Raw genomic sequence first — 27929 nt, 5'->3', positions numbered from 1 at the left:
GCGCTGGGGGCTGCACTCTGCTCCCGACATCCCTTCGGGGCCTCGGCGGAGGGCACGGACGGGGTGTGGGCGAGGGGCGGCGGGACGGGGTCCAGGCTCCGCGGCTGTGCGGTGCCGCGGCCTTATTTCTTGAACATGTCCTGCAGTGGCCCGGGCAGGTACTTGATGACCGTGTCCAGGATGCTCTCGTCCTCCTCCTCCGGCTCGTCGCCGCAGCCCGGCGGGATGGCCTTCTTGGGCCGCGTCAGGCTGCCCTCCGAATTGGCCTCCATGGCGGCCTGGGCCTCCGCTTCGCGCTCCTCCTTCTTCTTGATGCCGTACTGTGGAGACAAGGCAGGGTCAGGAGCCTGGGGGGCTGGACCCCCGCTACACGGCGAGATCGGTCCAGGGGCCTCGAGGGGCGGCGCCTGCGGCTGGCGGAGGTGTGTGAGGGAGTCCCTGGCCCTACCAAGGGCCACAGGACCCGCGGGCGTTTGCCTGGAGGGGCAGGCAGGGCGCATCTCCCTGAAGGAGTGCCAACGCCGCGGCCCCTCTCCGGGGAAGCGGCGCTGTCCTCAGCAGGCCTGGGGGGCAGCCGGTGGTGGTGAGAGCCCGTTGCTCCACTGCTGAATGACCCCACACAGCCCCGATCCTTGGTCGGAGACAGGTGGTCGCTCCCTCATGCCTGGCCAAGTCTCCCCCGATGCGGTCACGAACGTAGCCCCTGCAGTGTCACTCTGCACACTCCGTGGGCAGCTGGTGGAGCAGCAGTTCCCGTGGTCCCTTCTGGATGGATGTCCTGGACACCCCTAGGTGTGCCCTCAGCCGACACTACTAGACACCTTGGAGACCCCTACTTCTGATTTCTTGTGTGTCTCTGCCCCCCCACCCTTACCCAAGTCTCCCCTTTGTACTGGGTTGGTGTTTCCCCAAAGTCTCTGTCACTTGGAACCTTAAGAATGTGACCTTATTTGCAAATAAGGTCTTTGCAGATGTAGTTAAGGTCAGGATAGAAATGAGACCACTCTGGGCCCTAAATCCAGTGAGTGTCCTTGTGAGAGAGAAAAGGACAGAGGAGAAGACCCTACGGAAACGGAGAAAGGCCGGAAGTCACATCCCATAAACCCAGGACGGCGGGGACCGCTGGAAGCCCCAGGGAGGCAAGGAAGGGTTCTCTGCCATTTCAGAGGGAGCGCGGCCCTGCCATCGCCCTGATTTTGGCCTTCAGGCCCTCAGAACTGAGAAAGCATTTCTAGGCCATGCATACACGCCCCCCTGGACCCATCAGCACCCTGACTCGCCCCGCCAGCGGGCACTGATGCAGGTGAGCCTACGGTCACTGAGGCCACGAGACCAGAGAGAGATTTGCCTTAGAGCTGTGAGAACCGGGCAGGGCCAAGCTGGCCCTATGGGTTTGGGGATGCATCCTGGGATCAAGCTCAGGACCCACCCAGGCTGCCGGAGGTCACATGTTAGGGAGTACATGGGACAGAAGCAGTCATAAGAGGAAGGGGGGGCACTAGGCTTCATGAGGGATCAGTAGTGCCTGATTCTGTGAGTTCTTGAGGGGGGCTGAGGGGCACACAAAGGCAGGACTGCTGGCCATGGCTTTGGGGAGGGGGTGTTTCTGCTCAGGGGGAGAACCCCGCACTGCTCATCTCTCCTCAGCCCCTCTGGTTAGTGGCGGGGGGTGGGGAGGCTGGCTCTCCACAAAGGCCTTACCCCTGCTTCCAGACTGGGGGCTGTGTGTGTGACCAGAGCGCAATCTGGGTCTCCTGGGGTGCCTGCAGGCCACTGAGGAGGGGCATGAGGGTTGTCTATGTGTCCTCGGCCTGAAGCTCCTCTGTGTCCTGGACAACAGGCAGAAGCGCGTGGGCGGGCCTTGATGAGGGGTGGGGAGGCCTTGATGAGGGGTGGGGAGGCCTTCCCCCCAGAATGTCCCGGGCAGCAGGACACTGCCCATAGGGCCCTCCATACTGAGCACTGACACAGGTCAGCTGAGGGCACAGAGGGTGGGCAAGCAGGACAGACATCAGGCAGCCCCTGGGACCAGTGCCAGGAGCAGCGGCCCTTTCCCTGAGAACCCCGCCTCCAGAGCAGTCACCCCAGGGCACAGAGGGGAGGGAGGGTGTGTGGCTGGGAGTCCTGGGGTGCGGAGCGTGGGCTGGGCGAGATGCCACCAGAAACAAGGTTAGACCAGGGAGCACTTCCGTCCAGCCAGGGGCAGGGAGCCCCCAGCCTTCTCCCAAGGGACAGCTGTGCACACTGTGGGGACATGCACGGGCCGGACCCAGGAGACTGCTGCCCAAAGCCAGCGTTCACTCACAGCAAAGGTGCGTGTGCTCAGGGGAACACGCGAGTGACAGCAGGACACCCGTGTAACGAGGGAACACTGGGCGTCGGCTTGGCCAGAGATGCGAGCCTGGGGGTTTGGGAGGGTCCCTGTCTGCAAGCAGTGTTGGGGCCCTCTGCTCTGGGGTCCAGGAAGGAGACCCAGCCCAATTGCTCCACTGAAGCTCACAGGCTTTCTGAGGCCAAGGCCACTCTGGGCTGACCTGAGGCTCGTGGTCACTTGGCGGGGGCAGGGCTCCTGAGCTGGAGCCCACCGGAGCCTGCCCCGCTGTGCTCATTCAAAGCCAGGCTGAGGCTTCCAGGCTCCAGAGACAAACGCCCAGCCACACCCGGTCCAGGAGTCCATCGACAGCTGTTCATCAGAGACATTGCCCACCCGGGTCCCCAGCCATCCTCCTCCACCGCTGAGACGCACCCTGTGGCTGCGAAGAAGGCAACGTGGCGCCCACTAGCGGTGAGAATCTGTAACATGAGCAAACGACTAATAATCGGCAACCACGCCTACACCTGTTACTGCCCGCACGCACCTCAGACCAAGCCTGGAGTGATCGCAGGGGCTGTGGGGCCCGGGGTGCGGGGTGGGGGAGGGCTGGGACCCGCCAGCCTGGTGCAGGGAGGAGAGTGGCTCTGACTCGATGCTGCAGAACTGGACACTGGAAACCCAAACCTCGCGGTGCACATACCCATCTGAAGGTGCAAAGCAGGAAGTACTTCTGCAAACCGAGCGGCGGGGCGCAAATGCCGCGCAGGTGGCGATCTCCCCTCCTACCAGGGCTCGCGCGCGGATGGGGACGGGGCCCCGCCCACCAACCCCTGAAGAGAGAGTCGCGCTTGCCCGCTTCCGCTCCGCTCGTATGAGGTCGCCAGGGGACCTGGACGCCCCGAGCACGCGTGACCCCGGCCGCGTCCCTAGGCCCCCATCTGATGGGGCACTGGGCCCGGCAGCTCAGTACCCACTTTTCTGAGCAGCCCCACTAGGTCTGGGGGAGTACTCCGCACCCGGGGCTGGAGGAGGACTCTGTGGAGGACGCTATGGACTCGGGCAATGGGCGGACCCGGCGGGAGCAGGGCCCGCAGTGCTAGGAACGCAGTGGGTCAGGACCCGCGGGAGGTGCCGGCGCTGAGCTCCCCACACCTGCCACCAGGGGGCGCCCCGCCCTCTCCTCCCACTGCGGGGCAGGGCAGGGCGAGGCGGGCGCCGCTCTGCCGAGCTGAAGGCTCTTCGCGGGGGTGGACCGAATTCTGGAGGCTGGAGCGGTGAGGCCGGGAAGACCAGGGCTCCAGCCCGGCGAACACTCCAAACACGTCAGACCCCCCCGCCGCCTGAGCTGCCTCTGACCCAGGAGCGGGGGAGGACCCTTGAGTTTTCTTTGTCTCTGTCTGTCTCTGTCTCTCTCCCCTCTGACCAGCTCCACTGCCCCGGCCCCTCCTCCCCACCAACACAGAGCCCCCGGCCACAGCCTAGGTGGGGTCTGCCTGACGGTGCACGGTTCCCGGTTCTGCTCCAGACAGCCCCAAAGCCCCGAGTACACATTGCTGGCCAGCAAAACAACTTCGGGAGGGGTCGAGAGCTGGTGTCACAACATAATCGACCTGAACTTTCTGCAGGTGCTCAGGAGAGACGTCCAGTGACCCACAGTGGAACATCAGGTGTCTGTGGGGGCCCCTGTGGGCTCAGACCTGCAAGCGCCCCGCCTGTGCTGCCGCCTTTGGGACGTCGCGTTCTGCATCAGGCAGGATACAGCTGGCCTTTCTCTGGGTACACTGAGGCAGAACCCCAGGCACCATGGGGATCCAGTGGGGGAGTCTCACCGCATCTCACGCAGCCCCCCGCCGCAGGCTTCATCCGCAGCATCTGGGACGCCCTCGGAACCCAGGGCTGGGGGCATCAGGTTGCGAGGCGGTAGGACCCAAGCAAGGCAGGGCCTCCCCGCAAACCAAATCTCCCATCAGGCACCTGGACCCAGTGACTCCAGCAAGTGCCCTCCACGGGGGAGGCCCAGCCTGGCGCGTACCCCAGGGTCGCCCCCTACCCATGAGGAGAAGACCGCCTGCTGTCAGGAACAGGAAGGACTCCACCGAGGACACTCTAATCCCGAGACGGCCTGTGCGGCAGATGTGGACACCTGGGGTGCAGCGACCTCCCGAAGGGACCATCTCTGTGCAGTGGTGCCGGACAGAGGGAAGGGGCGGAAAGAGGTTCCACGCGGCTCCTGCTGGGAGCCTCCCTCGGTCCAGGGCCAGCTGGGTCCCCGGCCCCCCGCACCCAAGCTGGGAACCGCGGTCCGCGGTGACATCCCGGGAGTCGGGGCTGTCGCCCAGGCCCGCCCCGGCCCGCCCGGCCGTCCGCACCTTGTCGCGGATGCCCTGCCGCATGGCCTCGCGCTCCGCCTCCATCTTGGCGTACTTGGCCTTGCGCTCCTCCTCCTCCTGGCGCAGCGCCTCCTGGCGCTCCTCCTCTTTCTTGGCCGCGTCAGGGTCCTTCTCCTCGTCTCCCCCGAGCATCTTCCCCATGTCTTTGGTGGCCCCTGGGAACAGAAAAGCCAGTGAGTTCGGGCAGCCCGCACTGCGGGTGGGCACTGCCCAGACGGAAGACAGTGCCGGCGGCGATCCCGCACTGCCATCGGTTCTGGCCTTTTCTGCCCACAGAGAAAAACGTGGCCTTCGTGTGTGTCGCGCTGTGGGGGCGTGTGCGCGTGCACGTCTCTGTGCTCTGGGAGGCGGCTGGTGTGTGGTTCTCTGGGTCCCGTATCCGGCACAGGCTCAGCCTCCGGAAGGTGGTGGCAGGACTGGCCAGACACGTGGCCTAATGGGCTGGGGAGCCGGCGCGGAAGGCGTCGGCGAGGCGTTGGCGAGGCGCCTGGCGCGCAGGAGCTGGCGGTGGCCCCTGGCCTGCAGCTGCGGGGCTGCATGTGGCAGCACCAAGGCCCTAATTTTTCTGCTGCGCCAGCCGCCACTTTTCTCATGAGCTCCTGATTCACAGGGGACAACAAACACCTCCCCAGACGCCCCCTGTGACTCGGCCCACAGGACAGAGCGTGTAATTACAGCCTCGGAGTGAGCGCCGCAGGCTCGCAGGGAGCAGAGCGGCCAGAGGCCAGCGCTGCAGCTCTGCCCACCTCAGCCTGGGGCCCGTGTGCACACGCACACCTATGCACGCCCGCAGGAGCCAGCCAGCCCACCCTACTGCCCTGCATGCTCCTTGGGACCAACCCTTCCCCGGGGGCTCCCTATGCCTGCCATCCTCCTCCCACCACCCCGGGCAGGAACCAGTGTCCGCTGCGCCCAGTCCCGCTGATGCCCTTCAGGCTCTGAAGGTCTTGCCCCTCCCCCTGTGTCTTCATGACCTCTCCAAGCACTGCCCCGGCCAGTGGGGCCCATGCCTCAGGAGTAAGCGGGAGCGGGTCAGGCACAAGAATCTCGGCACCAGCCTGTGTGGGTAGCTGCCGACCGCACTGCCCTCCGTCGTCTCCGGAAGGGCCCATCCCCACCCTGGCTTTGAGGGTCTGTCCTACGCCCCCTGCCCTCTGAGTTCAGCAGCTCCATGATCCAGTTCTCCATTTCCATGTCCTTGGTGCTCTTGGTACTATGGAGCCACTCTGATACTGTACAGGTCTGTGCAACGCCGAACCTGGAGAGGTCCCCTTTCCTGCAAGTATGTGTCCCAAACTCTGCCTTACTCAGAATGACCCCCTGTTTGGACAGAGGGAGTGGTGTGGAAGGCCACCAGCTGTTGGTGGGAGAACAACCTTTTGGCTGAGCTCTGGGGTGAAAACTAGGTGCCCATCAGGCTGGGCCATGCCTATACCACGTGGGCCTTCCTGCCTGCCGGAAACCACTGTGGGTCTTGGGGTGTAGGGAGGTCCAGGCCAACTCACCACCGCTGTCACCGTGGGCACAGGGAGTCCACCTGTACCAGGTACTTGGCCAATGGCACAGATCCAGACAAAATGAGAGCCTCAGGGTCAGTTTTCAGCCACATATGCAAAATTTTGCCAAGGAGATTCTGGGCCAATAACCCAAGGGAAACTGGGTCGTAGCGTCGCTCTACACTCTCCTATCTGCTCCCCAGACGACTAGGCCAGGACTAGGCCGGAACCTATCGGCCTCCTGCGGCTCCTGCCCTCTCCCGCAGGTGTGGGCAGCAGCTCCAGCCGCCACAGTCCAGGCAGCGCCTGCTGGCCAGGCCGCCCACAGTGTCAGCTTTTCTCACCACTAGATCAAGCTATTTCACACTAAAGTGAGAATGACCAATAGCTCTTCCTCCTTCTGGCAATTGCAGGTATCTAGAGTGGAGGTGGTTGATCCATCTCATCCATATCTCCCCTGAGGCAGAAAGGCCTGGGGGAAGGGCTGGAGGGGCCGTTCAGCTGGGGCTGGGTCCCCGAACCTGCTCCGCTAATGCATTACATGGGCTATAGGTCAAAACAGGCACTTACTGAGCATGGACTATGGGCTGAGCTCTGCTCAGCCTTGTGCCACCCTTGGGTGCTTGCCCAGAGCCTCCTGGCTCTGAGTTTCAGGGCCCCCAGCCCCACAACTGCGCTCTGGGCTGGTCCACTCGGCAAGGGGGGTCAGGGAAGGCCAAGGGAGGGACTAGCCCAGTGGACGGGCAGAGGGGCAGCTCTTGAGGGGGGGGTGACTTCTCCCAGTCCAGGGCTAGGAGGTAAATTCACACGTGGGCGCTGTCCGCCCCTGTCCGAGGCGACCTCGCTCTCCGGGCTTCCACAGCTCCCGCTACGCATGGACGCGCCCCAGGCCCCGCCTGCCCAGGGGTGAGGTTAGCAGGCGGCACCTGCTTTAGACGCTACAGGTGGCTTGTTCCCGGGGCACCAAAGCCCCACGTGCCTTTGCTCTCCTGGCCCAGTAGTGGGGGCGGGGTGGGGAGAGGCCAGCTGCCAGCCAGGCGGGGCTAAGCGGCAGCGCCTGGAGGTCTCCGTCCTGCCCGCCACCCTTCACCCCGACCCCCACTCCTCCGCGCATGCGCACAAAGCACGCCCCCCTCTGGCAGAGAGGTGCTGCGCACCGCCTGTTTACAGATAAGGAAACTGAGGCACCGAGCCCTCCACCTGGTGCTCGAAGCCGGAAGGGACCTCCAACTGCAGGAGTGAGTGAGACCGGCTGGGGTCCCCCGGAGTCCCGCGCTGGCCTCACCACACTGGGGCAGAGGCGGGGTGTCGTGGAGCCCACCCACCTCTATCCTCGCTCTCCTCTGAGCCTCAGCCTCCCGGTGACAAGTGGGGAGCGGAGCCTCAGGGCAGCTGGGGGCAAATGGGGCTGGCGCTGCCCCCGCCCCATAGGCAGATAAACCTCTGGGGGCGCAATCGCAGGACTAGGTGGGGGCGCCTTTCCCCCCGGAGAGGGGCCGTACTCGTGGGGGCCGGTACGCAGAAGTCACTGGGAGCTGGAGAGCCACTCAGCAGTGTCCGCGGAGCACGCTGGCAGGAGCGTCGGGTCTGGGGGCCGCCACCCCACCCAGGGCCGCATCCCTCACTGTCCCTGCCAATATTGCAGCACCCCAACTCTGCCGGAGGCTGGACGCTGAGAATATTGCAGGCGCAGGGAGGACAGGTCAGGGGCTCAGCTGTACCCCCAGCTCTGTCCCACTCCCTCCCACCAGTGTCTCCCCAGACAGAGTCCTCTGGGAACCGGCCACTCACAGTCACCCCCAAACCACGAAACTCCATGTTCACTACTTCATCCATAACTGATGTGATGTATATTTAAATAATACATACGTTAAATTTGATTTTTAAAACTTCGTTTTGAAATAATCTTTGATTTATGCAAGAGACACACAGGCTGTGGGCAGGGCTCCTGCAGACTCGACCAGCTTCCCGTAGTGTTAGCCACTGGCCCCTGGGGAAACGGAGCCGGTGATGCTGCGGCCACCGCTGACCCCCTGCAGACCTCACTGGGGCCAGAAAAAACTGACGTCGTTTTCTGTTCCAGGGTCTGGTCCCAGATACCACGTTGTACTTAGGTTAAAGTCAATATTTAAAAAGAAACATTTTTTTATTTGAACTAAAACTATGGGAAAAACTATAAAACATAATGAAAAACTAAAAAATGCCTAAATAAATAAAGACACGTGTCATGTCTGTGGACTGGGAGACTGTAATGTGAAGATGTCCCTTCTCCCCAAACCGAGTTGTAAATGAATGTAATTACAGTCAAACTCCCGAGTTAAAAAGGAAATTCTGAAATCCGACAGGCTAAGAGTTGCGTACAGAAAGGCGAGGCACTCGGGGAGCCCGGCGCGGGGCATGCAGTCGATGACAGTCACGACGGCGTGTGGCCTCAGGCGGGCACGGTGCTAATCGGGAGGGTCGCTTCACAGTGTAAATGTCTGACCGCTATGCTGTGCTCCCGAAACTAATGCAAAATACTGTTGCATGTCAACTCTAATTGAAAAATAAAAATTAAAAAAGAAAAGGCCCCTATCCTTCGGGACACGCACGAAGGAGCAACGAGGACGCCCGGTGTGGCTGTCATGTGGTTCAGGGGAGGGGACAGAAAAAGGGGTCAGCGTGGAGAGCTCGCCTGCAGCCCCATGAGCAGACCCGGGCCTCGGACAGGGATCGGGGACAGGGGTGGGGCTTGGAGCCCCGGAGAGAGAAACAGGGTTCCAGAGGTGGGGCCGGGATGACCACGTGCCTTGTGGGGAAGCGTGAAACCGGACCCCTAGGTAACTCCACAAATTCTTGATATTATAGAGCTGAAAATGGGCCCAAGATAAAAATGGGCAAAGAAAAAACAGCCCTCGTCACCCTCTATCCCGCTCCCTGGCTCTGCGTGTACCGCAGTCTGCGCGGGCGCCGTTGGCTTGCTTGCCTTTATTGTCAGTCTCCACTGACGGGAAATAAGCTGATGAGAACAGGGGTGCTGACCAGCTCAAGGTATAGACGGTGCCTGGTATATAGCAGATGCTCAACAAATATTAGGCAAATAGTGAATTTAAAACATTTAAGAGATATGCATCATGCGGTCAGCCACAAATAAAAACTTAACGAACCCTAGAGCCAACACCATGTAGTCCATGGTGAATCACTGAGCGCTTTTCTCTTAGCCCAGCAGAGACACAGGGTGCGCCCTCTCACGGCCCCATCCATGGGGGACCTAGCCAGTGCACTAAGGCCGAACGAGAAATAAAAGGTATGGCGATCAATTAGGAAATGAAACTGTCCTTATTAACAAGCGACATGATCGTCTGTGCAGAGAATCTGAAGGAACCCACAAAACCATGACTACAACCAATAAGTGAATTTATTAGCAAGGTCTCAAGACATGAGATTAATAAACAACAAAAAAGAGATTTTTATATACCAGCAGCAAACAATCGGAATATAAAATTGAGAAACAATTCCCTTAACAACACTGACGAAAACATAAAATATGTGTAAGTGTATTTTGAGTAGATGTGTGAGCCCGCCTCGCCTGAAACTACGGAATTCTTGAGGGAAACTGCAGACGGAAACGGACGGAGAGGCTTGCTGGGTTCACAGACTCGCTGCTGTGATATCGGCTTTCTCAGGCTCGATCTACAAATTCAGTGTCATCCCGGTCAGAGCGCGAGGGGGCTTTCCGAACAAATCTGCCAGCTGATTCTGGCGGCAATGGCAAAGGATCTGGAACAGACGGAACAGCTCTGCGGAACAGCTCTGCGGGCACGCGCAGCTCGACTGCAAGACTGACTGCGACCAGGACCGTGTGGGACGGACAAAAGAGTCCTTGGGACAGAACGGAGTCCAGAAACTGATCCGCCCTTAAATGGTCGATTGATTTTTTTTTAACAGGGCTGCAAAGATAAGTCACGGAGGGAAGGGTGGTGTTTTCACAGACGGCACTGAGACAGTTAGACGCCCCAGCGAGTAAACGAGCGTCTTCTTGCCACACACCCTATACCAAGCTTAATCACAGACGTAACTGTAAAAGCTAAAATTATGAAACTTCTAGAAGAAAGCATTTGAGGAGAAACTCTGTGACCACAGCTTAGGCAAAGATTTCTTACGGAGGTGACAGAAAGCATAAGCTTTATAAGAAAAAAAAATTGTAAATTGGACTTCAACATTAAAAATTATCGTTCTTCAAAAGACACTGTGAAAAAAAAAAAATGAAAAGCTAAGCCTCAGACGGAGAGAATATATTTACAAGCCAGGTATCTGACAAGGTCTTATATCTGGAAGACAGAGAACCCTGATAACTCGGTCACCAGAAAACAAACAACCTGACTTTAAAAACAGACGCAAGATCCAAACAGACCTTTCACCAAACAAGTGCCTGGAAAGATGAACCCGGGCACCGCGAACAGAGCACAGTCAGTCGGGAGCGCTACGAACCTGCTCAGGGAGAGACACCACCACGTCCGAGGAGAAGACGGAGCGCACCGGGTGCCTGGAAGACGCAGAGGAGCTGGACCCTCGTCCACTGCCGCTGGGGCTGCACACGGCACAGCCAAACGGTCTGGCAGTTTCTTACAAAGTAATCATACGCCGACCACACACCCCAGCGACCCCACGCCTAGGCATTTGCCCTTGGGAGATGGGGACGCGGGCTCACACACCGACGGGCACATGAACGCACATCACAGCTTTATTTATAATAGCCTCGAACGAGAACCATCTCAAATGCCTGTCAGCAGGCGACCAGACACAGACAAGCTGGCCCGTGCGTGGCAGGAGACTACGCAGTGGACAGGAGTGGACTGCGGACAGGGGAGAGCGTCTCTACGCACAGGGAAAAGCCAGACGTCAACTAAAGTCACAGATACTAGCGTAGACTAGTCCACAGAGACAGCAAACGGATGGCCTTGGCCCGGGCGGAGGGAGGACAGACTGCGAAGGGGCCCTGGGGACGATCATGGTGACGGTCAAAACTCCTGGAAATGCACCCTTCGAAATGGGCAGCCTCGTCAAATTGGCCCAACACATGAAAAACCAGAGCTATATGGGCCATATTCCGGATCGCAGCCTAATCGAACTACAGACAAATACTAAAAAAATTATGAGCAGACCCATAACTGCAGAAGTTCAAGTTTTAGAAGTATGTACCTAATTAGCACTTAAATTGAAGGGGAAATAAAAATTGAAACTGTAAAAACTCTAGAAAGCAATGAAAAATAAGCACGGTATATGAAAACTTAGGGTCCATGGATAAAGCTGTTTTTAGAGGAGAAACTAACTATAGCCTTAAATTTTCAAGGAAAAAACCATAAAGTACAGAAACTTCGTTATTATCTTTACAATTTTTAAAGGTAACAAATAACCCAAAATAAGGCAGGAAGAGAGAATTAATAAAGATAAAAGCTCTAACTGAAGTAGAAAACAGAGAAAGGGTAAATAAATGGGCTGACATGACACCGAAGTCCAGAGATGGCGCACGGGGCGGCCGCTTTCGGCTCTGTTTTGGAGATTCCACTGAATTTCATGAGGAAATCAGACAGCGAGTATTATATTGTGAAAGAAGCCACCAAATTGTCTCTCCTCCCCGCCCTCTTAAGATCATATCCCTAAAAACCTCGACAACCTAGTGAAGGCGGCCGCAGCCAAACGTGGAAAGGCAAGCGGCGGCTGCGGAGTTTACAGATAAGTAAAAATTCAGCAGTCTCGCCCCGCACTGCCCATGACAAGCCGGACATACGGGCGTGACCGACGCTTCATTCGCAATGGTTATAAAAATAGAAAACACTTAGGAGTAAGTCTGACGAAGAACCCTATGCGACTACCCGCAGGCAGAGCCCTCGGCCGCGGCGGGGGCGGGGGCGGGGCGGGCACGCGGGCTCTCGAGGGCCCAGCGCCCCACGCATGCGCGACACCAGTACCAGTGTGACGGGGCCCATCTGGGCTGCGCTTCCACTCTAAACCCCGCTGCCTCCTTTTTCTTTTGGGGGGTCTGGTTAGACTAAAGTCCGTGTGGCAGAAGGAGCGCCCCAGGAGCCGCGCCACAGGCGCTTACGCAGCCGGCTGTTTCCGCGGTGGCCCTGGCAATGACTGGTGATGAGGTGACTGACATCTTGGGCACACAGCCACTCGGCCACGATGCACCCGCGCTAGGGACGTCTAGGCAGTTGTGACTGCCAGAGGCCGCCATGCGCCCTGAGAGCCGGGGGCAGAAGTGGGCACGTCACAGATGCCATTTGGGGAAAGCAAGGGTAGAAAGACCCGTGTGTGACTCTGCCCACAGTTCCAGGGTGAGCGAAGGCAGAGGGGTGGCGGTCACAGACCAGGCCACACCAGACCTACGGCCTGAAATCAGCGCGCGTCCTTTGCAGACGAGCAGCGACATGTCCGCGGCAGCACAATGAGACAGCCTCGTACCCATTAGGGTGGCCGTTATAAAAAAGCAGAAACTCAAAAGAAAACCAGAAACGACACGCGTTGGCGAGACTTGGGGGGGCGCCTCGTGCTCCTCGGCGGGCGTGTAGAGCGCTGCGGCCGCTGAGGGAGCAGCGCGCGGGCTCCTCAAATAATTAATCACGGAACTGTCGCGCACCCAGACAGTGACCTCAGGCGCCCTCCGCAGACAGCTGCGAGGGGGCCCTGGGAGGGAGGGAGAGTGGGCGCCCCGCGGTCGCGGCAGCGGGGGCCACGGCAACTGGAGTCCACCACCGGACGACGGTAAAGGACATGAGGTCCGGCCATGGCAGGAGGTGACTCGGCCTCAGAGAGGAAGGCCACTCTGACACACGCCCCGCCCCTGAGGACGTCAGGGGAGTGAAAGGGGCCAGACACACAGGACAGCGCGGTGCCATCCGCTCCCGCGGACTCCGGAGCACAAATCCGAGCAGCAGGCGGCGGGGCGGGGCTGGGGGTGAGCGCTGAAGGCAGGCGGCGTCTGGGGACATGAGAAAGCCCTGGGCCGCGCGGGCGCCGGCCACACAGCAGGGTGCGTGCACTAACCTGCACAACGAAGAGCTCAGGGGCCCGGCCGCAGACACAGCCGCAGCGAGACACAGCCCAGGCCCCTGTGCATGCACAATCTCTCCAGGGACAAATGAATGAGGAAATGTGACCCAAACCACAATATCCGGGAACCGGAGTTACGAGGCCTCGATCTGGCCAAACCCGAGGGGCTGCCAGTGCTACAGGGTCCCTGGAACACTGAGGTCCCCACGTCGGTGGGCACGTGTGCGGGGCACGCCTGCCCCTCACGGCTCCAACGAAAGAAGGAAGGACGCGGAGGGAGGCCCGCGCTGAGGGTGGAGACTCCCGGGCCAGGGAGAGAAGGTGTCAGGGGGCCGGGCGGGAGGGCGGGAGGAGCCACTTGACACTGTGCACCCTGACACCTGTGCAAACTCCAAAGGGGAGGCTTTCTGAACGACGTCATCGAACACTGAGGACTGTGTCTGAGAATTCACAGGCGGATTCTTTCAAGCATTCAAGAGCCAGATAGTTCGAATGATATTTCGACTGTTCCAGAAGGGAGGGAAAAGGGAATTCTACTCACTGTGTTTGCGAAACCAGGATAAGAATGACGCCAAAAATCAGGAGTGGGGGCGGCAGCCCCTGAACCAGAGACAGGAGTGCAGTTTTTTCCTGCAGAGTCTGCACAGGCAGGTGACGATGGCTCACACCGGGAATTGTCCATTCTCCTGGCTGTAACCATGGAGCAGGCAGCCAGGGGTGCCCAAGGGACCTGACCACCACTCCTTCCTCTTTCTGCAAGGCTCCTTCTCCTCCAGAGGGAGGTAGCCTGCCCGGCCTGTCCCTGTGCTGCCTCAGACAGCCGCAGCTGGTGGCTGTGCAGTCACAGAAGCACGTGGAGGTGGGGAGGTGGTGAGCACGCGGCAAACGGAGGCTCCGTGAGGGAAGGATGTGGTCTAGCGCCCGGTTCCCCGGCGCCAGCCGCTGATGTGACCGCGGGGGCCTGGGGTGGGGGTCCGTCCGCAGTCCGTGACAGAAAACTGACCAAATGTCGGAGGTGACCGCAGTGAGCACATCGCCGGAGAGCACGGAGGACACGTGCCGGGAAGGACTCACCTCTAGGGTGACCTCAGAAACAAGACACTTTGGCTCCACCTCACCGTGGGCAGATTGGGCAGAGAGGCGATGGCCGTCCTCAAACGCTGCGCTTACATCCCGGGGCGAGTCCGTCTTGGTCTGTCCCTGAAACCCACGTCCAAAGGGTCCTTGTGGACATGGAGCCACGTGAGACCCCGGTCACCTTGGGGGGCTGACTGTCCCCCCAGCCATCACTATGACTGCGCTGCCCCCCAAGTGGGTCTGGTCAGTGAACAGCACCGAGGCCCTGGCGGAGTCGTGTAAAACTAAGCCGGGTCTGCAGGCGGTCCTCCTCGGGGATGGTCTTGAGCGAAGCCATGAGTGGCTGACGATGAATTTCAGGCAATGCGGTGCCTCGATTTCCGCCTCGCTCTTTAGACTTCATGATTTCAATTTCCCGCCGGTAGCATTCACTCTTTTAACGATAGGGGAATGCACTTGCACGTTAAAGCATGCATTTGTCTCACGGTCTCTTACAGAACTGAAGGCAAAGGTCAAAACATGTTTTATGTATTAAGGAAATGGGCCGCAGCGCCAACGCTCTGGCTCGGACGCGGGTGGGTGCAGCTAGGACACGCACACGCACAGAACCCTGGAAAGGCCTGGCTGGGGCTCAGAAGGCACAGCGCAGCCGTGACTGCGACAACTGGAGCTTAAGTAATGTTTCCGAAGGGCACGTAGGTCCCCAAACACCACGATTGTAAAAAGAAATTCAGTCCGTATGCCGAGATAAAACAAGTGAACAGCAAGGAAACATTAAAAGGCAAAAGCTCCGATGACAGGCTGGACGAGGTGTGTTCCCTGTGACGGTAAATGTCCTCGCTAAAGCAAAGTCCTGTCACAAGACGGCCCCGCGGGCCCTGGCCATCGCGCTGGAGGAACAGACGAGCTTCCCAGGGGAGGTGAAGCCGCCGCCGCCCTGGGCCAGCCCCGCGCCGCCGCCGGCCAAGGTCAGACGCACGCGGGAGGAGTTGGTTAAGTTCTCGCTGGCGCGGCAGGGCCCGCCGCATCCCGAGTGTCGCCCCGAGGCCCTGGGCGCGGGGCCCCGTGCCGGAAGCGCGGAGGGGCTCGCGGGGGTCGCCGCCCGCGCCGCACGCACCCCCCTGACGCTTCGCGGTGCTCGTCTTCCTTTCCTGCCCACTTGGCGGTGCCGAAACCCGCCCCCCGCCCGCAGAGCACCTCCTCCCTCCCCGCCTCTCCTCCGGCGGCTGTGCAGACCCGTGTCAGGGCCTGGGAATCTTCCTCCCGCGGAGAACAAAGCGCCCCCCGCCCGCCGCGGGGCTGCGCGGTGGCCTTGGCGCCCGGCCGGGCCGGTCGCGCCTGCGGAGCCGGCGCCAGGCGCAGCACGTCTGGTCTTGGCTTTCCGGAGAGGACAAACGGAGACGGAGGCGAGATGAAAACGCCAATTAATGAGCCCAAGCGGCGCCGACCTCGGCGACAGATGGCGCGCCGCCGGCGTCCGGGCCGGTCGTGAGCCGCGCGCGCGCGTCCATGCAGCCGCCCGGCCCCGAGGCCACCTGAGCCGGAGCAGGGCCGCGCGCTGCCCTGCCCGGCCTGGGCACCGGCCCAAGCCCCTCCGCCAAGGCCCTGCGACGCGGCTGGGGCGGCGACGTCACGGGTCCTCGCAGGGACCCCTACGCTGTCTCACGGAACCGGGGTGCACAGCAGGATCTCAGAAGGGCCCCCTCCCCGGCCGCTCTGCCCTGGGTTGGTTCAGAGGCCGAGGCCTCTGGAACTCGCCGCGCTGGGTTCTGCCTGTAGTTGGCGCTCATTTTAAACTCCTGAAACTGTCCTTGATTCCCTGGTCCGTTTCCTGTCCCAGCGCTAAGCTCAGGATGTCCCCGGGCTCCCGAGCAGCCTCCGGTGTCAGCACAAGCTCCTCGTGACGACAGATGCTTCAACTGCAGCCACGAGGGCAGAAACTCAGGGCCGGCGTCAGCCGCAGTGTCCACGTCCGTTTATCCCCACGCAGGGCTGAGGCCGGAGATCCCGGGGTGCAGCTCAGTCCCCGGGGGCCTCCCTCCCCTGAGGGACGGGCAGTTTCCCTAAAGTGTCCCCTCCCTCCCAGAGCCAGGGGTCAGCAGCGCCTCTCGCCCCACCTGGCCTTCGCGGGCCTTCCCAGCGGGTGTGGTTACTTCACCACCCATATTTGCCAGCTGCCTGCAGAGGAGGCGCCCTGCCCTCTGGGGGCTCAGAGCCTGGGGTCTTGCATTTGACAATCAAGACTCCCCAGGTTGGTGGGAGCCAGGCACTCTCAGCCACGTGCCCAGTACCCACCCCCCACCTTGTTTAAAGGGCGATGTACCCCCCGCCCTCTCCAGACCCTTCTTGCCTGTGACACGTAAATGGAAACCGTCAGCGAGATTTCACAGACACGTTTGCTAAACAGATGAAGGGCTTGTCCCTTAGCCCCTCCCTGTCCCCTGCCCTGACCTGGGATGTGATGCTGGAGCAGCGGCAGCCATTTTGCTGCTGTGAGGGGCAGGCTGAGCACGGAAGCCCCACTGGGATGACAGTGGCACCCTGATGGTACTGCCGAGCAGCTCAGCCACCTCCTGACACCTCACACGCAAGAGAAACACATCTCGATTGGGGCCGCTGTGTCTGCTGCTCCCTCCGCAGCCCCCCTCCCAGCCCTGGGCCCCACTACCCTCCCGGACGCCAGGGGACTGGTCTCACCCGGCCAGCGCGCCAGCGGGCTGCTCCAGGCCCACGGGCACCCCCGATGAGCAGATAGGGCGGGTGTCAGTGGGGACAGCCCTCCTTCAGGACCCGGGTTTGAGACAGGACGGGGATGCCTGGCTTCACCCTGCTGTGGAGCTCCAGCAGTGGACATTGGGGACGAGGACAGGACCAGCTGGGGTCTCAGGCTACCCACATACCCTTGACCTGAGGTCCTAGGAGGCGAGGTGAGAACGGGCCGGGGGAGGAGCATGTCTGACCTGCAAAGGCCTCAGGGGCCTAGAGCAGGGTCGAGTGGCTGCAGACACACACAGGCCTCCGCTGTAGTCATGGAGCCAGCAGCGGGGGGGAGGAGGGGGGGTTCAGGCTGCTTAATGGAAGCAGGTGCCAGGCCAGGAAAGGTCCCCAATGCACCCCTAGGGGCTGGCCCTGAGGGGCTCTTGGCTCACAGAGGGGCACCCCCACCCTAGCCCCACTAACCTGTGGGAGCCCTCCCTTCTCTCAGACCTGTGCTGGCCTGGACACATCTGGGGACCCTGGGGGATGTACCCGTGAAGTGCTTCTCCTCTGTCCATGGAGTGCTTGGGACAGTGGCCTGGCCTCCTCCCACACGCCCAGCTGGGCACTGTCCCAGCTCAGACATACAGGCCTAGGCCAGCGGCTGCTGGTCCCCGTCCTCTCTGAGACAGACCAGCCTCCCTGCTCCCAGGACAGGCCCAGGCCAACTCCCCACAGAACCCCATCCACGCTGACCAGGCCACCAAGAGCCTGGAGTGTGGGGACAGGGTTGTCCTTGGCATGGGTGGTGAGCAGTGGGGGGAGAAAGGGGCTCGGGGAGAAGACGCCCTCCTGGGCTTGAGGTCCTGCGATGTTCTCCCTCGAACCTTCCGCTGCTGTCCACGCCCGCCAGACCCCGCAGCCCCCGGCGCCTGCACGCGCTATGGCTCAGGCTCGTGTGCCATCCTTGGAGCCCACTCAGAAGCCCCCGCACAGCTGCCGAGGACCTGAGCGTGTTTCTGCACACGGAATGTGTCACCCCGAGGCGGAACAACAGGACAGCCAGCCGTGGACCAGGTCGGCGGGGCCAGAATAGCTGGGCTGCGCCCGATTTAGCCGGATGAGTCTGCAGCAGCCACGCTGACCTGACAAAGGCCCACGTGCCCAGGTGCAAATATAGCTACCGGGCCTGTGCTGCGGCCCGGCCTCGGGCAGCAGCACATTCCCCAGGTTATCCACTTGGCCTGAGACCCTGTGGTCTGGGCAGCTGTGGCCCAAGCAAGCGCCTGGCCGTTTTGAGGGTACACGCCCCAGGCCCCAGGCCCCAGCGAGAACTGCCACCAGACTCTGCCCCAGAGTTCCTCTCTCTTGGGACCCAGACCAGCTCCCACAAACCTGCGGTGTCTGGGCAGCTCCTGCCATCTCAGGGAGAGGGGTCCTGCCAGCCACCTGTCCCTTCCTCTGTGGTCCTCTGCTGCCCACCTGCTTTTAGAGAAGCAGCTCGGTGCCAGGAGTCTGAGAGAAGTCACCAGTCAGTGCTGCTGGCCTTGTGGTACCGACATCTGGGCCCCACTGCTCACCACCCATGCCAAGGACAACCCTGTCCCCACACTGCAGACTGCACCCTCCATCCTCCCTCACTGCGTAGGGCAGGCCCTTGTCACCAAGGTGACTCCTGGTCACCTCCTCCCCTCCCCCTCCCTGGTGCAGCAGTTGCCCCCAGGGGTCTGTGTCCTGCTCCGAGGGGACTTCGTGGTCCCCAGAGAGGCAGGCTCAGCATCCACCTAGAGAAGCCACTGGAGGCGAGGGCCCTTGGCAGTGGCGGAGCCGGAACCAGCTGGCCCGATGGGGCTGGGCTGCGGGGACTGGCAGGGTCAAGTACCCTGTGAGGTCATGGGCTGGCCTGGGGCCTGGGGTTTCACAGCCACCTGGTCTGCACCAGAGCCCTTCTGAGTGGGGTCCCCTGAGCTTTGGGCTAGGCCCGTCTGTGTGCCTCATCTCATCTGGGCCCGGCGTGGCCATGGGGCCGGTGCCTGGTGCCTGGGGTGTACGGAGGAGTAGAGGCTGCTGGCGGAGCAGTGAACAGATCACTGGGGAGCGAGAGGCCTCAGTGCCATGGAAAAGCCGGGTCAACCCCTCCTGGCAAGTGGTCAGAGCTTGAGGGCCCGGGAGGGTGCAGGGACCCCATGGACCAAAGGCAGGCGCCTCGTCGGGGCCTGGCCGATCCAGGATCGGCTGCTCCTGGTCCAGGGCGGACAAAGCTCAGTAGTGTGCACTCCACCTGTCCGTCTGTCCGACGCAGGATGTCTAGTCCTGCAGCTGCTGTCCCCAAGGGGCATCACCTCACAGTCTCTGTCCCCCGCAGAGACCTCATCTGAGACACAGGGTCAGGGCAGATGAGAAGGCGCTGGGAAGTGCATCCTTGGTAGAGGACTTGCTCCCGCAGCCCACCCAGATGGCCGCCAGTTAATGGGGCCGCATTCGGTCCGTGCCCAGCACAGCAGAGCGAGGCCTGCCCGGGGCTCCCGCCAGGCCCGCCACCCCCTCCATTCTGCTGAGTCTGCTCTGGGTGTGCGTGTGCGAGTGTCTCTGCACTTCCAGCCCTGAGTCTGTCCCTGTCCCTGTGCCTGTCCCTGACTGTCTTTCTCTGTTCCTGTCTCTGCATGTGTCTCTCTTTCTGGCCCAGGTACTCTGCTCTCACACCTCTTGCCCCTGTTTCTCGGGTCCGGAGCCTCGCGAGCCCAGCCTCTGGGCCCCAGGCCTGTCTGCCCCAGATGCCTTCCCCGCCCTGCTCCGAAGGCCTCAGTTCCTCCTCCCACACCTCGTCACGGGGCCCGGGGCAGTTGTTTCTGTCCGAATCTTGGTCTGTTTCTGGGCTGTACCCTCTCTCCAGCTCCATCCTCGGCACATTTCTCCAGCCAGTTTCCTCTCTCTGAGGCTCTGGTCTGTCTCTGTCCTTCTGTCCGTCTCCCTGTCACCCATGCCCATTCGAGCGCCCGGGATGGGACAGGAACAGAAAGCAGGCAGGCGTTGCTGGAGCTCGGGGGCGGCCCCTGCCCCGCCAGAACTGGGACAGTGAGTAGGGGGAAGCAACACGCAGTCAGGGGCACCGGTGGGCCGCGCCCTTGCGGCTCCGCCATCCTTTAGGAGCCCGCCATGCCACTGCTGCTGCAGGAGAAACTTGGGCTGACACGGAACAAAGGGAGTGCAGGCTGGCAATTACCCAGCTAATTTCAGCCGTGTAGACAGCCAAATCAGATATTTCGGTTTTCTTACAAGCCCACCTCAGGGCCTGAATTAGCTGCCTAATTAATTATCTGTAACAGCCTGGGGCTGGCTGGGTGGAGCATGGACCCCTCCCGGTGCCAGAATGTTGCTTGGCCCTGAATCACGTCCCGGTGATGTAATCATTATAATTAGACCCAACCTGCAGCCTTGACCACAGCATCTCAGGGAGTGTGGCCCCAGGCCAGGCCTAAATGTTTTCTCATTTAATTGGTGTTGAGCAGAACGTGGCCCTTCTCCAGGAGACAGCCCACATGGGGGTCCTATCTTGGGTGCAGAGGCACTGGCCGCTCCACCCTGCCCCTCATCCTGGCAGAATGGCTTCCGCAGCCTCCACCCTCCAGCCGAAGCTTCCTGCTCCTCCTGACCTCACAGCAGCACCAAGAGGCGGCCTTGTCATGCAGCACCTACTAAGGCCAGGCTGTGAATGGCACCAGGTCAGTGTGGCCATGGAGGTCATGGCGAGCGGCAGTCAGGTGCTGGTTCCCATCACAGGAGCTGGGGGCCGGGCTGGCCAGAGTGCCCTGCCAGGACGCACTGTGCCAGTGCGGACCTAGACCCAGTCCCGCCCCCCTCCTGGGCCAGGGTCTCTGGCTACGCCGATGGTCTCGAGCCAAGTGGGCACTTCTACTAGGAGTCAGCAGGGTTAGAAGGGGGCCCCTCCCCCAAAACTCAAGAGGCCACACTGCCTCCACAGAGGGGCCGGGGCTCACAGCAGTCCTGGGCCACATCTCTTGTCCCTGTGCTCAGCCAGCCCCGGCCTCCTGTGTACCCTGTTCCCGCTGCTGAGGCTACCTACGGGGTCCACTAGCCCTGCCAGCAGGATTGGCCCTTGGTACCCCTGAAACACACCCTGGGGTGTCCCCCGAGGCTGAGGGGGGCACTGCCGCCTCACTGACCACAGCACTCCAGCACACCCCACCCCCAGCCCGCCCCACTCTGCCCGGAGACCAGGGTGACCCGCGTGCCGCCGAGTGCGGGGGCTGGCGCAGTGATGTGGCTCCCCTCCTACCTCCCAGAGCCTGTTTCATCACAAACTCCATGACCGTGGCCTTCACGCCTCAGCAGTTCCTCTCCGTCCGAACTGTCTCGTGCACGTGCGGCCGAGCCTCTGCCTGGGAGAGAGCAGGCGGTCACCACCCGGCCTCCCTCCTCGCCCTGCCCGCTGCCCGGAGCGGCATCCTGAGGGCGTCACTTGCTGGGCCATGGCACTGGGAGGGGCTCCTGTGGGGGGGCTTCACCCCGCAGCACACCCCGCCCTGGGCAGGCAGATCCCAAGACCCCAGCTGGATCTGCTAAGGGGTCTCACCCTACCCCACCCAGCTTCTGGCTGTGACTGCAGGGATGGGGGGCACTCACGACGTGGGGGTGCACAGCTCACAGGAATCAGCCTGTGAGAAGCAGGGGCAGGCCCAGGGGGCGTTTGAAGGTGACTGGCTCTGCTGCTTCCCTGCTGGGCCCTGGGCCCTGGGCCACGGAGGGCAGGGTCCACCTAAGACACAGGGTGGGGGACCCTGAATGGGTGCCCCTTCAGGGAAGTCCCTGTAGCTGCTGGAGGAGGAGTGTGGGGAGACCAGGCTCTGTCCAGGGACATTCAGGGTCCACTGCCATCCGTCCACCGCAGAGATTAGGGTAGGAGAACTAGCAGGGAGCCCGGTCTTGAGGGACAAATGTAAATGGGGGGGCAGATAGAGCCCCCACCTGCATCTGCATGGGTGGGGCGCTCCTGGGTCCCGCACAGCGGGAACTCGGGAGGTGCTTCCTGTAAAATCAGCTGCAGCCCCCCGCCCCCCGCCCCGGGCAGTGGGGTCTCTCCTGGCAGGGAGACCCAGGGCCCTGAAGATCCACTGTTTTTCCCTCTCCTTCCTCTTAAGGAGATCCGCGCAGGTGCGGGCTGGGGAGAGGTGGCGGCGGGAGTGCCCCCTCCCGCAAAGCGCTGGCGCACAGGGGCGCCTTTGCCGCAAAGCGGATTCTCTTCCAAACTTCTCCCCTGGCTCCTGGGGGAGAGGGAACCGCAGGGCCCGCCGCAGAGAAGTCGGGGTGCTGCTAGAGCTCCCCCAGGGCCCCGGGCCGGGCTCCCGCCGTCGCCGCACCCCTGGCTTTGCGGGCGGGCGATTTGCCCGGCTCTGCTGAGCGGCCCTCGAGGCGGGGGGGAGCGCGCCAAGAGAGAGAAAGGAGACGGAGGACGAGGGCGGGCAAGGGGGGACGCGGCAGGCCGGGGACTCGGCCCGGGAGCCGGGCAGAGGGAGGGCGCGGGCCGGGAGCGCAGAGGCCGCTTCAGCACCGCGGCAGCGGACAGCGCCCGCCGGGCCGAGCGCGCGCCCGGCCGGCCGGGGAGGGGAGGCCGGCGGCGAGGGGGCTGCGCGCCGGGCGCCGCTTACCTTCCCCGGGCCGGGGCGCTGGCGGGCGGGCGCGCGGCGGGCGGTCAGCGGCGGAGCGCGCTCGGGCCGGCCGGGTCCATGAGGCGCCCCGGGAACTGCGGCGGCGGCTGAAGGGCACGGCGAGGAGGGCGCATCACATGGAGGCTCCCCGCCCCCCGCCCGCGTCCGAGCGTGACGAGGAGGGCGGGGCCGCGGCGGCTCGGCGGGCGCCTGCGGGGGGCGGGGACAGAGCGGCGGAGCCGCGCCCCTGTCTCCCACGCAGAACCCTGCGTCCGCGCGGATTCAGGGGGGGGTCCCCGATCCGAGCTCTCGGAGCCAGCGCGCGACCCCCGCCCGCCCAGCAACTCAGAATCGCATAGTCCCCACCATCCGAGCTCCTCGCCGTGGACCTGGGCAGGGGCCACCCTCACGCCGCGGGGAGGCCTCGCGAGCGTGTGCGGGACCGCGACCCCCGCGGTAAAAGTCCTTTCTCGTCGGGCCCGAGCGGGGAGGGCCCGTGGTTGGGGGTCGCGGGTCCCCTTCCCGTTCTGCTTTGCCCGGGCTAGCACGGGAAGGGGTTCCCCGACCGGCCAAGTGATCCTAAGCGCACCCACGACTCCGACCCCGCCGCCTTCGGGCCTCTGCGCCCCGCTGTGCGGGAGAGGGGAGACCCCGACTCCCGAAAACTCGCCCGACCCCTGGCGGAGAGACCCCGGCAGACCGGCCCCGACCTATTTCTCAGTGTTTGGTCGCAGAGAGATGCCCTGCCGCTCGCACGGTTGGCGGCCCGCGGCGGGGAGGGGGCGTGAAGGTCACTGCAGACCCGCCGCTCCGCCCCCGCTGTCCCCGCAGCTCCGCCCCCCGCCGCGCCGCCTCCTCCCTGGGGCCTGCGGGATTGCCTCTGCAGCAGAAGCTGCACTGCGGGGACAAGTGGGGTCGCTGCAAGGTTGGCGGCTCGGCCTCCCGCTCGCGGCCCCCCCATGGGTCCGGTGACCCGGCCCTGCGGTCCCTGCTCGCGGCTTGGCAGTATCAGGGGCTCCCAGAGCCGCCCAGGGCTAGCTGCCTGGTCGGTGGGTGCCCACACCCCTGGTGGCCAGGGCATTAACTTGTTACAGGTTTGGCTGGGCTGAGTCATCAGGCTCCTGGGACCTGGAGTGGAAGGGGTGGATCCTGGGGCTGCCCGTGCCCCTGACCCCACTCCTGGGGGACCACTCCCCATGCTCGTCTCCCCACCTCCACTCACCCCTTCTGGAAGCTCAGCCTGAGCTCCTATCTGCCTGTGTCCCCAGCTCCTATCCCTCACTGACCATCTCCAGGCCAAACTGTGGCCAGCAGTAGCCCGGCAGGGCCCTCAGCAGGCAAGGAATGGGGATGGGAACGGGTGGAGGATCCCGCCACTGCTCCCTGGGATTGGGGGCCCCAGAGGCCTTGGGGGAGACTCAGATCCAGGACACATAGCTGCAGGGTCCCAGGGTCCCAGGGCCATGGAATTGGCCTCAGCACTGTCCACTCCTCCTGTCACCCGGATCTGGGCCAAAAGGAGCAGGGGCCTGGGGACAGGACACAGGACTCACGCCAGGGCCGCGGGAGCCGCTGTGTTGCCGCCCTGACCGGCCTCCAGGAACGTGAGGAGCTAGTTTGTTTCACTTCACGAGGTGAGTCAAAGCCTCGGGCCTGGTGCGGGTCTGGGGACAGGAGCTCTGTGGAGTGGCCACCGTCTCCGCGTGTCTGAGGGTCTTGCTCAGATGTGGGCAGCCCGGCCCTCTGGCACCCTCAGAACCTGGAAGTGGAGGCGGAGGAGGGGGGCGGTCCAGGGACGTGAGAAATCACTTCCCCCCACAAGCGCCCCAGGCGGCCTGGGGTGACCCACAGCTGACATCCTGGTGACAACACCACGGAGGACCCCAGAGGCGACCCTGGCTGACTCCAGGGCAGGCCCCACGACCAATGGCCCCAGCTGCCCTCGCAAGCTACCGACAGGGAGATGTCATTCCATTGACCTTACAGCAGCCAGGCTGGGCAGGCACAACCTGCATGAGGTCAGGCAAGTGAGGCCCCTGCCCCTGCCCCCGACCTGCCCTGGCCCCAGTGCTGGAGTCCACGTCCCCACCGAGCCCAGAACCCAGACCCGGCTGAGCTGTGCACACATCCCTGAGCCAGGGGCCAACGAGGCAATGGATGAACTTGGACACGGAGGACAGTGGCCCTCTGCTGGCACACGGGTGCCGCGGGGCCGTCCGCGTCTGTCTCCGTCTGTGTCTCCCTCCTTCCCTCCCTCTCTCCCTATGGGGTCGCCACTCACGCCAGCTGTGGGGTCGCTGCGTCCATCATTACTGTTACACTCCACACACAGCAGCCCCTCAGTCCTTTGCCCAGGCCCTGAGCTATACGGGTGGGTGGCCTGACCAGGACTCAGACCCACCCAGGGGCAAATAGACAAAGCTGGTGACAATCTGGGGTCAGTGACTGGTACTCCGGGGGCATGACAAGGACTGACGGGCAGTGCCAGCTCTGGGCAGGAGGTGAGGACATGAAGTGCCCAGTGGTGGGTCTGCTCTGTGTCCGGCTCCCATCTGGATGCTGGGCCACACCCCGGTAGGACTCAGGGCCCAGCAGGTGTGCTGGTGAGCAGTCCCCAGACCTGCAGTGAGCGGGAGACCTGTGGGGACCGGCGGGAGACATCATAGGGCTGAGAACGACTGAGCCCAGGGCTGCACGGTCAGCAGGCAGCAGGCCCAGGACAGTGGGGAGGTAGGAAGGGACATGGCCAGGGAGCTGGAGGAGGGGTGTCTCACCAAGGGGCCAGCATTTGTGTCTTGCCTGCTGTTCAAATCATCCCCCTCCAGCAACCGGCCAGGGACCCCTGACCCATGGCAGGGTTGTGCCGAAGGAGTCACGGTGGTGCTGGGAGTGAGGCCTCTGCTGTCCCGTCTCCTCTGGACCCCCACCTGCTCTCTGGAGGCCCCTGCTGAGCACCCCTCTGCTCCTTCTGGGGAGGCCTGGCTGACGCCTGCTGCCCGTCCGTTCCCTGGTGCTCCCGTGACCCATGCCCCACCCCTGACCAGGGCCCTGGGAGGGCTTTACGGGAGTTGTTCTCCAGTCCCCGGGTGGGTGCTGGCGAGGGGCAGCAAGCCCCATGGGAGGGCTCACCCAGACTCTGCAGACGCAGCCTTCATAATGCAGCAGAATTCAGCCCCCAGCACCTGCCCTGTTTCCTGCGGGACCGTACGCCATTTAAAAGGTAAAAATGTAAAAAGCAAAGATGGGGACCCTCGTGGCTTGTCGGAGTCAGGGCTGGATCCCTATGGGCTCCCAGTGCCCCGGCCCCTCCCCCTCCGTGGGCTCCTGGCAGTGAAGCTGGAGGTGCCCAGCCTATTCCCAGACCCCTGCAGTGCCCGGTCACAGTCACCTGTGGAAGCACTCTCTGCCCCGCTGTCCATTTCCACAGAGGCCCCTAGGCTACTTCTCAGTGCCAGTGGCCGAATGGGAACCCCACGGCCCCTTTGCCAAGGTCCAGGTCAGAGCACAGTGATGGCTGCCCCCTCACACCCCTGCTCAGACCCCACTGGGAGACATCCTCCTCCCCCACCCCACCCCCAGCCCCCACACCCCTGGCCTTCCCGCTGTGCCCCTATCAGTCTCTTGCCATGGCCCGGCCCGTCACACAGCGCAGGGCGTGGGTCTCCCAGAGGCAGAGTGCCGGGGCCCAGGGCCTGGAGCAGGGCTCAGCCGCTGGGGGGCCTGACTGGCTTTAATGATGGGGCAGGAGTCACAATGCACCTGGGGGTGCATCTCCCAGAACATTCCACTGACTTGGGGTACAGACTCAGACCCAAGGCCTGGACAGTCCTGGGGGGCTCTGGCATGAAGAGCACGCCAGCCCAGGCCACCTGGGCCCTGGCCCTGCAGGGAATGAGCTTGACGCCATATGGGGCTCAGCCGGGTGCCCCAGCTTGATTGTGGGGTGTATGGCCAACTGCTCTGTGGGACCTGCCACAGAGCAAAGCCCCCACATCACTCCAGTGCCCCACGCAACCTGAGGAGGTCTCACCCTGGACCCCCAAGGCAGAGCCTGGGCCAAGGCCTGGAGCGGCAATGTTTGACCGGCCTCAGGACGAGCAGGCAGGGCAGGTGGTGCTCGGCCATGCTGGTCCCTGCCCCTGAGAGAGGCATCGTGGTCACAGGGGCCTGTGTGGGGGGTGGGGTGGGCGCCCAGTGGCATCACTGAGCAGATGGGTACTCACTCCGCCCACGGGCACCTGTGGGAGCCCAGCCAGGATCCTGCCACTGGCTGAGGCCACACGGCCCGGGGAGGGGCCCTCTCAGCAAGAGTCTTGGAGGTTTCTCAGACCTGAGCTGCACAGGGCCCAGCCAGGGAGCTGTGGGAATGACAGCGGGTGCCACAGGAATGAGGACAGTGTCGGGATGCTCGAGGCACAGGACGTGTGGCTGGACCAGCAAAAACTCACTCGTATAGGGTCCTTTTTCCTGACACCGGACCTAACACCTGGCTAAGGCCCAAGGGTGCGTGGGAGCTGGTGGGGACGGAAGCCAGGGAGGTGGGTCTGGGGGGATGTGCGTGTGGGGACCAAGGACACCGGTCACCCAGCCCTCTGGGCACACATGCAGGGGACTCCCCTGCCGGCAGGGGGCAGCCAGAGGCGCCTGGGGAACAAATGGGCAGGCGGCACGGGAGGCCTGTCCTACACCAGGTCCCTCAGGAGCAAGAACCTAGTGCTGGGCGGAATCACTTCCCCGAGGCCATGGTGATTCGCCAGAGACCAGAATCAACTGTCCCCTTAGAGCTGGGGCTGGGGCCGGGCACTGCATGCAGTTCGGCCAGCCTGCACCCTGCATGGTCAGTCCCTGGGCCTGTGGACTTCACTGGAGTGGGCACGCCTGGTCCTTGGAGCAGCTGTCACACAGGGCCCATGGACTGCAGGGTGGGAGCCACTGGGCCAGACCAGGAGGAAATGTGACGGTCACTGCCCAGGGCAGCACATCAGCCCTGGTGGGGCCCCGCCCACGGAGGTCCACACCAGTAACTCCACGAGGCATCTCTGCACCTAGCCAGTGGCTCATCGTTTACACGGGAGGAGCTTAACTCACCTCCCGCCCCGCTCCGCCCCACCCCGCCCCAGACAATCACCCAAAGGCGGCACCGGCACCGCAGCAGCAGGGGGCTCTGAGCCTCGGCTCAGCTTCCACGGTCCCGGCTCTGGAGGCGAGACCTTCACTCGAGGACGTCGGTGCCAGGTCCCCACAGGCCCGACGC

At 62.8% G+C, this 27929-nt stretch overlaps 1 protein-coding gene across 1 annotated transcript; it reads right to left on the bottom strand.

Moving 5' to 3' along the window:
- Positions 1-9: 9 nt before the first annotated feature.
- CPLX1 (complexin 1) lies at positions 10-21775 on the bottom strand. The gene is made up of 3 exons (XM_039838370.1): positions 21307-21775; positions 4684-4859; positions 10-320 (listed from the first exon to the last, which is right to left on the bottom strand). Exons 1-3 carry the CDS (start codon positions 21335-21337, stop codon positions 123-125), a joined length of 405 nt encoding a protein of 134 aa, XP_039694304.1. The 5' UTR covers positions 21338-21775; the 3' UTR covers positions 10-122.
- Positions 21776-27929: the final 6154 nt, after the last annotated feature.

Source organism: Pteropus medius, unplaced genomic scaffold (genome assembly GCF_902729225.1).
Source record: "Pteropus medius unplaced genomic scaffold, Ma_sr-lr_union100, whole genome shotgun sequence".
In the NCBI taxonomy this organism is placed as follows: domain Eukaryota; kingdom Metazoa; phylum Chordata; class Mammalia; order Chiroptera; family Pteropodidae; genus Pteropus; species Pteropus medius.
This window is presented reverse-complemented; position numbering and strand designations above follow the sequence as displayed.

Coding starts and splice junctions, on each gene's coding strand:
- CPLX1 (XM_039838370.1), bottom strand. CDS start 21,337: ATGGAGTTTGTGATGAAACAGGCTCTGGGAG. Junction 4,860..21,306: donor GATGAAACAGGCTCTGGGAG/GTAGGAGGGGAG, acceptor TTCTGTTCCCAG/GGGCCACCAAAGACATGGGG. Junction 321..4,683: donor GGCAGGGCATCCGCGACAAG/GTGCGGACGGCC, acceptor TTGTCTCCACAG/TACGGCATCAAGAAGAAGGA.